This window comes from Rhinolophus hipposideros (assembly GCF_964194185.1).
Source record: "Rhinolophus hipposideros genome assembly, chromosome: 14".
NCBI lineage: Eukaryota > Metazoa > Chordata > Mammalia > Chiroptera > Rhinolophidae > Rhinolophus > Rhinolophus hipposideros.
In genome coordinates this window covers 15,998,028-16,009,512 of record NC_138060.1, presented here as the reverse complement: position 1 = coordinate 16,009,512, position 11,485 = coordinate 15,998,028, and the positions used below count along the sequence as shown (strand labels likewise).

The 11,485-nt window shown below is 40.8% G+C and overlaps 1 protein-coding gene across 40 annotated transcripts in view; it reads left to right on the top strand.

Moving 5' to 3' along the window:
* Window positions 1-530: 530 nt before the first annotated feature.
* Window positions 531-11,485, top strand: part of SLMAP (sarcolemma associated protein) — a 126,073-nt gene continuing 115,118 nt past the window's right edge. For 39 of the 40 annotated variants that reach the window (XM_081071490.1, XM_081071486.1, XM_081071477.1 and 36 more), the window contains exon 1: window positions 786-2,029. In XM_081071490.1, coding sequence (XP_080927616.1) covers window positions 1,832-2,029 — 198 coding nt within the window. In that variant the 5' untranslated portion in view covers window positions 786-1,831. Of the gene's footprint in view, window positions 581-785; window positions 2,030-11,485 lie in introns of those variants that run through there. The other variant, XM_081071484.1, reaches the window with a different exon arrangement.

Genomic DNA, 11,485 nt, shown 5'->3' with positions numbered 1-11,485 from the left:
CCTCCGGGCTAGATACACAGCGAAGACTCTAGCAGAATGAGGTTGGACTCTCTCCTTTCAGATGCACAAATCCTAGGACTTGTGGGAATTTAATTGCTCACTCCTAAGGGAGCTGTGGGAAAACTATTGCCCATAGCTAAAATGGCTGCTAATAACATCGCCTTTGGATGGCGCTGTTCTCTTTGCTCGTTGTTATTTTCAACGAGGAAGGTAGTGAATAAAGTGTAATAAAAGTTCGTACCGTATTACTAAGATGATAAAGTAGGAAGTTGGCACGTTTTGTTTATAAACCTGCAACGAGTCAAAGTCCTTCTTGCCCTTAACCAAAATGACCGTAGAGGTTGTCGCGCGGTTTGAAGCGTTCGGCCCTTAACTAAAATGGCTTCCGGAGATCAGTTGAAAATTAGCTTGCCCTCTTTCCTGCCCCTGACAAGCATGGCTTCGGCGGCGTCGATCACGTGACATCCCCGGACTACGGCGCGGGAGAGGGAATAGGAGGGCCCTTGAAGGGTGCGCGTTCCCGTGGCTGTGCACCCGGTAGGCTTCAGTCAGAGTCACTATGGCGGCCGGCGCTGGCAAGGTAAGCTGAGGCGGCGGCGGCGGCGAGGGAAGCTAGACTTGTCGTGGCGTCCGGCCTTCAAATCCCCGCAGCCCGTCCGCGGCGAGGTCGGCCGAGGTTGCAGCCAGTCGTGCGGGTTTGGTGGGGGTCGGGTTGAGGAGCGCGAAAGCTGAGGCGGGCGGGCACCGGCGCCTGACGGCCGTTTGTTTTGATGTTTCCCTACCAGGTCGGAAAGTTTCCTGCCTCGTCCGGCGTAGCCTGAGCGTGTCCCGCCCGCCAGGAGTGGTGGAGGCTGCGGGCGGACGCAGCCCGGGGCCTCCAGGCCTCTCCCCCAACCTCCGGGCCAGCCTCCCTCCCCCCCTCCTCGTCCTCCGGGAGCTGCGGCTGCGGTCCCTGCGATGCGACCCTCGCGGGGGCGGCCCTGAGAGGAGGCGGCCGGTGTGTTGAGCAGCAGCCAAGGGTCCAGGCGTCCAGGGACCAACTTCCTGCCAGCGGAGACCCCCGGGGTCGCGCCTCGCTCTGCCCGCACCGGCCTGCGGAGCCGGCTCCCCGCCCTGGGCGCGGGGGACGCCCGCCAGGTGCCTGGCAGTCCCCGCTGCTCGTGCCAAGGACCATCCACCGCCCCGGCTCGTGCCGGCCGGGGTCCCCGTGCCCTCCCGGCGGCCTCCGCGCGCCAGGGCCATGCAGACCGTCCCGCCGGCGGTCTAGACCCCTCGCCGCCCCGTCGCCGTCCTCTTCCGAGGCCCTTGCGGACGGGCGGTGGCCGCCCCGGGGTGCTCGGCTGCGCCTTCCGTCGCCCCGAAAGGACCTTCCTGGCCGCGTCAAACCGACCCTTCCTCCATGCTGCAGTGCTGCACCGCTTCCGCCACCGAGGGGGAAACGCGGCCGCGATCCCAAACCAAACCCAGGAATTGGCGTGTGACTCCTCGGCTTGGATACCTCCAGTCCCCAAACTGTGTTCCAGGAGTTTTCTTGGCTGAAGCCGTCCGATGTGTGAGGCGTTTCCTCCCGAGGAAGAAGATGGACTAAAAGCTGCCGGTTGGGGGCTTTCTGTGAGCTGGCTCTTGGGAGAGGTGATGGGGCCTGCGCCGGCCTGGCTTCCTGCTCAGGAGAAGAGTTGTTGATGCTCACTGGTTATGCTTAGACGATGCGCAGTGTGTTTTAATTTAAAATTTTGGGGGGGATAGGGGCAGAGGCTCGCGAAGGGCAGTCCGGATCCGGTGGCACTCCTCTTTATCCCTCGATAGGAGAGACACCCCCCGTCTGTCCTCGATGCCGTCAGCCTTGGCCATCTTCACGTGCCGGCCGAACTCGCACCCGTTCCAGGAGCGTCATGTCTACCTGGACGAGCCCATTAAAATCGGCCGCTCGGTGGCCCGCTGTCGACCCGCGCAAAATAATGCTACCTTTGATTGCAAGGTGCTGTCCAGGAACCATGCTCTCGTCTGGTTTGATCACAAGACGGGCAAGGTAATGTCACCGCATTGTCTAACAATCCTCACTTTTCGTTTCTCTTTGCCCTTTCGCTATAATGTATGCGGGATCCCAGGGTTTGCACCCAGAGGAGACTTTCAGCCAAGGCCACAGAATCCACTTTTTGTGTTTCTGGTTCTAGTGGAAATTTAATTGAGGTGGTTGAATGGAAAACAGAGAAGGTATTGTAATTAAATGCCTAGGGAGGGCGATGGCATCTTGATAATGTGGTCATTCCCAGTGAAATCCCAAACCCTAATTCGTTTCGGAAAACTAGATAGTGAAGCTTGGCTTCTTACTTTCAGTCTTTTTAGAAAGGTGAATTTGCAGTTCGGTGCTTGGTTAAGCAAGCAGCAGTTCCCAAAGCAATGCAGGGAATCTGTGGCCATTATTACACTGGGGCTCAAGTGTCTCAGGAGTGAGGTGTAGTATACACATAGCTCTTAGTGGAGTTCAGATTAGGCCTGTCTAGTAAGGACAATAGTTTGTGTAAAGTTGGTTTTGGAAAGATTTGATACATACGTGCCCATGAAGGGAGTAATTTGCAATTAGCAAAGACAATTTAGTTAGGCATGAATAATTATAACTACATTTTTAGAGTTTTGTTTGCAAGTTGAGGGAACATGTATCTATTGCTTTTGGAAATCACTTTTTGATGTTCCCGGCAGCACTTATTTAAAAATACTGAATGCATTCTTCCAGAGGTGATATTTCAAAAGCAGTGTTCGAAATTAACTTATTTTCTGAAATTATATCCAGTTCTATCAATGATTGCATTACCTAGATGCCATAGGATGAATTTAGTGCTTTTCACTTTAAATGTGACCATTTTAACTTTTATATGTTGGCACCCTAATTTGCCATACACGCGGGTGCTTATATTTTAAGAATACAAGGGAAAAAATTAAATTAAGACCGTTTCACTTTTTAAAACTCTTTAGGTGTGTGAAGAATATACTGATCTCATCTTTGCTTAAACCTTGGGTTTTAGTTGAGCTACTGAATCAATTCCAACTTAGAGTAAGTTATGTAAGACTAATAAGAATATCTCGGATTTCACCTCCTGACTTTTTGCTCCCTCTTTTTGAGTTAAACGATTAAGTCTTTCTTAAAAGAAGAATTTAAGTCTTCAAGAGTAGTGTTTTGAAATGAAAGAAACCTGAAAGGAAGAAAGTAATACTGTGTTGTTACTGAATTAAGGAGTTATTATATACATTTTTCAAAGAAAGGAGGAAAAGATTGCCCGAGTGCTGTGTGCTTGCATAATGCCTATACCCTACTCTGTGTAGAATGAGAACTGAAAAGGATGTTAATTTTTCTGTATAACATCGGATGCTCATTTACCTGTGAAACAGACCCTTTCTTTCCTCCCTGGAAGCTAAAGTTTGGGTGCCTGAAAGACCTTATAGATTACCCATAATAACTTAAAGTGAATATCCATAAAACCCATCTTTCCAGCAATCAGATTCAAACATCATTTAACTGCTAGTGCCTTAACCAGCCTTTACATTTTTGTCTCTGTGTCCCTGGGCAAGAATTAAGGTCCAATTTAATCAGATAATAGGTTAGCTTAAAGTACATACTCTGCAAATGTACATTCTTTAGTTTGATTAAATACTGAAAGGAGACTCAGATTTTTTCTTTTACTTATTTGAAAAACAGTGATTACATTAACAGTGCTTTTCATGGCTATACTAAAACCCCCACAATAGGTTATTTTGAGATGACTAAGAATAATAGATTATTAGTGTGTATTATATAAATTTTGATGATATGTTAAAATTTTAAATGGAATTTGTTATTAGAAAAACTTATATTTAAAGAATACATAGCTTCTTCCTGCCATTTTTCCTCCCCCGCTTTATTAGCTAAAACACTCAGGATGTGAGTCCATTACTTTAGGTGTAGATATAATTATTGGTTATTGTACCACCAATCTAGTTAAAACAAATAACCTGTCAGATTTTGCCATGTGCTCAAAGTGTTTTAGGAATTAACTACTTAAAATTTAAATTTGAGCACAGATTTTTACTGAACATCTGTTATGTGCCAGATATCATTAGTTCCAAAGAAAACCTACAATTTGACCAGATGTCATTTATAGTTTTCTCTGTGAAATATCCAGTTTGAAGATTTCTGCTATAATTGTCCCAACAAAAGTCCCCCATCTATTCCCAGTAAATTTTTTTATACAGCACAAGAATCCCCTCCTATAAGCATCTCCTCGTGCAAGTTTTTTTTCCCCCCAAACATCAATAAGCCTCAGTTTTCCCTTGGGATAATAAGAATACCTACTTTTGTTTTGAGGAGTGAGATAACCATGTAAGTAATTTAGCACCCTTTTCCTGGCCCTTATTAAATAATGCTCAGTATTTAGGGAGGAGAGTGTTTGGGGTTGAGGGAGGAGGGAACTATCTAGGACGCTCTGCCATTTGCTGTAGTGCTATGGAGTCTTAGGAAGGTAATGAGAAATTTTTTTCCTCTATGTGATGGCATATGTAGAAGTAATTTTTTTAAATTGAAACATGAAGTTGAGAACTTAGCCAAAATTGGCACTTTACCTGGGAGATAGAAAGTTGGGGTAATATGCCCTTCGGTTGACTTTCAATTTGTGTTTGTTGCATTCAGCATTGTCCATTAAGAGAGACCCATTAAAATCTGGAGGAAATAATAAATACTTGAAAGTTTTTGATTATTCAAGTAATACATGTTCGTTGTAGAAAATCTGCAAAGTGTGGGCACATGGAAATCCAGGTGACACTTTTTCATGCTAAGTTCATGCAATATGTTATGGTACTTAAAACCTGTATGTTGGAGGGTGACAGGTTTGCCATTAAGTGGAATTTAACAAGCTTTCCCGAATCATCTCCTCAGGGATGTAGCACTTGGATTGCTCTGCTTGGATGCTGGCCCTGCATGTATCATCCTTTTTGGAGGTCCAGCTTTTCAAATTAGGTGGTAGATAATAGAATGGTTATTAACCCTTCTATTGATTCAAGGTGCCACTGCACAAGCAAATCTACCCATATATATATGATGCTTATTAAATAGAAGGGACAGTGAGTGGACTGCCTCATTCTGATTTGGATGGCCCTGTCTGATTGAGGCTTTGTAGACAGGTGATCGTCTAGTGGTTGACCCAGTATGTAGTCTATTCCAGTCTCACTGTAGCTTACTTCGTAGTAAGTAGTCATAGTAGTAGTTTACTTCCAGTTTCACTTTTTTACTTAAATTCAATGCATAATTTTAAACACCTGTCCTAGCATGATCTGTTTCAGTGGAGGGCATAGTGGTGAAGGTGGGGAGGAAATGACAAGAACTGGTAAGAAATTCTTATTCTTTCTAGGAGCTTATATTTTGGATGGAGAGGGTGACTATGCACTTTGAGAACAGTTGATTGAGATAAGACAGTTTATATAAGTTTAAATGGGAAGAGAGTGATAGTGTTTGATTTAGACTTTAAAATAAAGGGTGGATGGATACAAGTTGAGAGAAAGAGTTTTGGGGGTTGTTTTTGTGTGTTTTGAGAGGATGAGAGTGAACTAAAACAGACAAAAGCAGACAATTTTGAGTGACTTTGGCATCTTGCAAACACTGAGGAACTGATTTTGTTGGATTTCAGAGTTCTTTTGGAGAGTAGCTATGGGTGAATATCCATTCTGTGTGATGGTTTTGTTTGTGCCTTGTTTCTGTAATTAGTTGTCAGACCCTGGAGGAGACTCTGCCTTGTATGTCTGTTTCCTTTTATTTTGTATAAAGTGGATGTTGAGTAACTGAACCTGAGTAGATAGTGTGGTGCCAGATTGTGGAGTGCCTTGATTACCAAACTAAGGACATGAACCCATGAGCTAAATGGAAGGCGAGGGAGATTCTGTGCAGACTCTCCACCATTTAAGAGTGATACAACAGTATGTAGAGAGGCCTGGAGCAAGGCAAAAATGGGGAACAGCTTAACTAACACTTGTGCACAGGTACCATGCCCACCTGTTCTACATGCTTTACATGTTAATTTATTTAATCCTTAAATAGCTGTTTAAGATAAGTGCTTATTTTTCCCATGTTAACCTATGAGGAAATTAAGGCACAGAGAGATTAGATTAGGTTAACTTGCCTAAGTTCCCATATCTAATAAATGGTAGAGCTGGGATTTGAACTGAGGTATTCTGACTCTTTAATTGTGGAGTCTAGAACTCAAGCTCTTATCCACTCTGCTATTCCAAGGCTTTGTAACAGTTTAGATATGATGTCATTTTGTAAGAGTATAGGCTAGGTTCACAATAAGAATGAAAATGATGAAATGCTGGAAAGTGAGAAAGGACAAGTGTATTAAGAGGTTCTGCAGTCAAATGCTCTACCACTGAGCTATACCCCCAATTAAGAAGTTCTGTATGGACCGGAGACTTTAGGGAAGGTTTCATGGTTGAGATGCAACTTGAGCTAGACCTTAGGACTTTTTAAGTAGGCAGAATGTAGGTAGAGTCAGTCAGGGAAAGGAGTTCTAGGTGGGAAGAACTACTCAAATAAAGGCACAGAGGCAGGAATGGTGTGGCATGTTCCAAAAATATTACAAGGTAGTCATTGCAAAGGAAGAATCACCAGAATTCTATAACAAGACTGTTTCTTCCTTTTTCCTCCGCATGTCTAAACATGACAGCAAAGATCTGGCCTCAGCTTTTGTGAGAATGGCAGATCATACATTCATTGATTTTGTTTACTTGTTTCTGTGTTGTTTTAACAGATACCTGTTTTGTTGACAGAAGTAAAAAGGTCATTAACAGGTGCTGCTTTTTGTGAGAAAGTCGCATATTTGATACATTTATGTTTAAGGCACATTAATGTAAGCATGTTCAGAAGGCCATGTTGTATATCCAAAGCATACATTCATTTCCTTCTGTATAACTTCTCACAGTAGTGGAAAGCTAATGAAGTATTTTATCTATTTTCAATTGTAAAAAATATGGACGGTATATACACTTAAAACATTTTTTTCCTACTTGTTGATTTTCTCCTTAGGTTAAATTTACTCTTTACCTTCTCAAGCTCCTATTTGGTTTTCTCAAGTGGTATTTATGTTAGAGCTTAGTGTCTATTCTCTTTGATAAGTAGGGATGAGGGTGTCAGTCATTTAGAGTTTTAAGTGCAAAGATTGTGAGATTGGTTCTTAATGTATGTCAGTTACTTGAATCAAGAAAAATGGTGACATTTGTTAGCTGAGGAAATGTTTTAAGGACTCTTGCCCGCTCTTCTCTCACTGCCACTGCAGGTACATGAACAGTTTAGACCACTGCTCAAAGTCTTGGTTGTTGCCCCATTAATTTTTGTCATGATATATGAACCCCTTCAAAATCTGTCTCTCATTTCCTTGTTTTTGGCTCCATCTTCTATTACTCTTTTTTCTTTGCCCCCAAACACTGTGTGGTATCTATGTGACAGTGCTGCCTGTTCCGAGAACAAGTGCCTTTTTTGCTGTTTTGTCTTCCAGAATGACCTTTTCCCTTCATCCCTTGAGGCCCAGTTCCAATGTGAAAACTTCCCGGACTCCCACTAACTGAAGAATTAATTGCTTCTTCCTTTATTCTCCCATAGAAATTTGTATGTAATTTCATTATGGGACACAGACAGCAAAATAACCATGATGCAAATATCCTATTGCCCTGCCAGATGTGAGCTCTTGAGAACAAAGGAATAGGCACTACATAAATGTTTGAATGAGTGCAATGTGAACAATGGAGCAGTCTGTAATTCTGCAAACCCTGAGGAGGGTCAAAGGGCAGGTCATTGGAGTTAGCTCTCAATTGGAGATCATGGACTCAATTACCAATAGGTAGTCTTTGTGTAAATCAGTACTTATTGCTAATTTGCAGTGTGCAAGACACTTTAAGTGTTTCGGGATCTTAGATGATCTGTGGTTGGTTATACTAGTTTTGAGCTATTCCATATGTATCTATTCTCATACAAAATAATACTTTTAAGGATTTTATAATATTCAGAGTACTTTCTTATTTCACTTGATCTGTATAACACTCTTAGGAGGTAAGTAGAGCAGTTACAGGCTGACCCCTTTTATCTGAAAAGAGTTTGGTGTTTATAGGTTATTTACACAAAGCCATCTATTAGGAACTATGGGAGTTGGAACCAGAATCTAGATTCCCCCCCTGAAATAAAAGCCAACTGCTAGACATTTATTCTGAACTATCTTACGATGGACTGAACAATTACTGTAATGAAAGTCTGTCTTTTGCTCTCTTAAGAGGTAATCTAAGCTATTATTTTCTGGGTGCCTACCTAAAATGCTTGTCATATGACAGACTTTCAAAGACTGAGAGAACCTGACTTAATTATTTCTCTGGGTTAGCTAGCATTTTAAAAACATATCTCTACTACTTCTAGTGATAAATTTATTTTTTCTTAGGCTTGCATTCAGGCAACTGATTTGGATTTGGGTGTTTATACAAATGAATGAAACAGTCTTGGAAAGACTTGTTTGCCATGTACATTTTTTATCCTTCAGAGAGAATAGCTGATAGATGTAAAGTTTATATAGGTACTTGAAAACATGAAAACTTGTGGTGATTAGTACTGTATCCTGTGTCAAATACCCAATTTGGGTTAGATTTTAATTTAAAAACATAAGAAATTTGCTTCCTATTTATTTATATTAAAGCTTTGTCAATACTTTCAAGCTTATAGTTTTATCTACATTTATAACTATTGATTTGTTCTAGTTGAGCTGAGCAGAAATGAATTTCCAATACGGACTTTCAAGCTATTATTCATCTTATTTTTTACTTATACAATAACAGGAATACATTCTCATGCAAATTTAAGCAATAAGGAAGTATAATGAGTCCATATATGTCCTCCTTCACATAGGCACCTCCCGTCCTCCTCCCCTCCTCCAGAGTGATGGTTGTATGGAATTAGTTTGGTATGTAATTTTCAGAACTTTTCTGTGCATTAACCTACTTGGGTATGTAGGTAAAGAAACATAGTTTTTGTTGTTACTTTTTTCATAAGTGATTAAATCATAATTTAAAATGTACGTTTAAACTGATGATATCAAGTGAATTGTGGTAAGCTTATCTGAAATGTGTTAATATGCTCTACATATTACATCCAGAATGCTGTAATATTAATAGCTATCATTAATTGAGCACTTACTAGGTGGTGTGCTAAGAGTTCTATGTGCTTTTAAGAGTTCTATGTGCTCATTTAATTCTCACAACAAACTTTTGAAGTAGGTAGTATTATCTTTAAGCTGTTGAAGTAAGTAATTTACAGATGAGAAAGCTGAGGTTCAGAGAGGTGAAGAAATTTGTTCAGGTAACACAGTGGTGGAGTTGGGATTTGGAACATCTGATTGCAAAATGCACCCTCTATTGCTCGCTGCCTCTCAGCACTCTTAGTCATTAATCTCATCACCTATCTGTTAGTGGACAATAGATTAAAAGAAAAAAATGCATTGAAATAAATACTTATTTTCTGTTAACTCTTAGATATGTTGGTAATAAATCAGTTTAGAGTTTTAGTTTAAGATCACTTCCTCAGGCAGTATTTATAGACAGTATTTATTCATCACTTAACATTTTACAAGTTGAATAAAAACAATTTTTTACATGTAAATATAGTGGCATATCCCTGTTTAGACAGTATACTATACTAAAAAATATACTTTTTTCTTTCATTGGATAATTTCTAAGTTTAGTATGTGTGGAGTTTGTATTTTATATGAAAAATGTGTGTGTACACACACACAGACACACACACACACACACACACATCCCACCCCATAAGTAAATCTAAAAGAAGTGAGTATATTTGATTTTTAAACAGTTTAACCATAGAAATACTGGCTATATTAGATGCTAGTTAAAAGAGTCTGTCTATTTCAAAAATTCAGGGATAGGAAATAAAATCAAGCTGTATGTTATGAGCATAGATAGGTATGGTAGTTATGCTTGCAGAATAGACAAAATTTGTAGTTTTGAATTTTTTCAAAAAGTTTGCACAGTAAAACGGAATGTTATAGAGTTACCATGTAACCCAGCAATTCTATTTCTAGGTATAAACCCAAGAGAAATGAGAACATATGTCCACACAAAACCTTGTATGAATGTTCATAGCAGCATTTTTCATAATAGTAAAAAACCAAAAAAGTAGAAAGAACCCAAATGTCCATCAATTGATGAATAGGTAAATAAAATATGGTATACCATACAATGGAATATTATTCTGCAATAAAAAGGAGTGAAGTGCTGATACATGCCACAACATGGATGAACCTTGAAAACACTGTGCTAAGTGAAAGAGGCCAGACACAAAAGGCCACATATGGTATAATCCTGTTTATATGACATGTGTGAGAGGCAAATCCATAGAGACAGAAAGTAGATTAGTGGTTGCCAGTGACTGGGAGTAACAGGGAGTGATGGTTAATTTTATATGACAGTTTGGTCTGGCCATGGTGTTCAGTTTTTGGTCAAATACCAGTCTAGATGTTGCTGTGAAGGTATTTTTAAAAATGTGATTAATATTTAAATCAGTAGACTTTGAGGAAAGTAGATGACCCCCAGAATGCAGTGGGCCTCATTCAATCAGTCGAAGGCCTTTAAAGAAAAGACCGAGGTTCCCTTGAAGAAGGAATTCTGCCTCCGAGAGCCATTATACTCAACCTGCACCAGCAAGTCTACTCGGTGTGTCTAGCCTGCTGGCCTGCCCTGCAGGTTTCAGATTTGACAGCCCTCACAGTCACGCGAGCCTATTCCTTAAAATAATTCTCTCTCTCTGTACATATACACATTCTCTTAGTTCTGTTTCTCTGGAGAACCCTGACTAATACAGGGAGTGGCTGCTAAATGGGTATGTGTTTCTTTTTGGGATGATGAAAATGTTATAAAATTGATTGCAGGATGGTTGCACAACTCTGAACTGTACACTTTAAATCAGTGAATTGTGTGGTATGTAAGTTCTAGCTCAGAAAAGCTTTGATAAAAAAGAAACGTTAGCTGGAGTAATACCTTAGTGAAAGCAGATTAGTGTGTAGGAGGTGGAAGAGCGAGTGTTCACATGTAGGTAGGATTAGCAGGGCAGCTTTTGAGGTACCTTGTAGCTTAATTTTTGTCACTACTACCCTAGTGTGAATGTCTTACTCTTGTTTAGACTCTTTTAACAAATTTAGTAAATGGAGAGTGTGTTTCCAATTCTGAAGTATTTGTTCATAGCACAATTTGGTTACGACTGAGAAGACGTAGTGCCAAAGCCTTCATGTCTTTGGGAAATGCTTGGAAAAATAGTTTCAAAATCTCAGTCTGAACCTGGGATCTTAAGCTACTAATTTTACTCACCAGTGAGTCTTTGGTGTATGCAGGCACATAGAAGGTGGTAAAATATTGTTAGAATGAATGATGTGCTTGGACTAGAAGAACGTATTCATTTAAATTATAGTTGAATGTA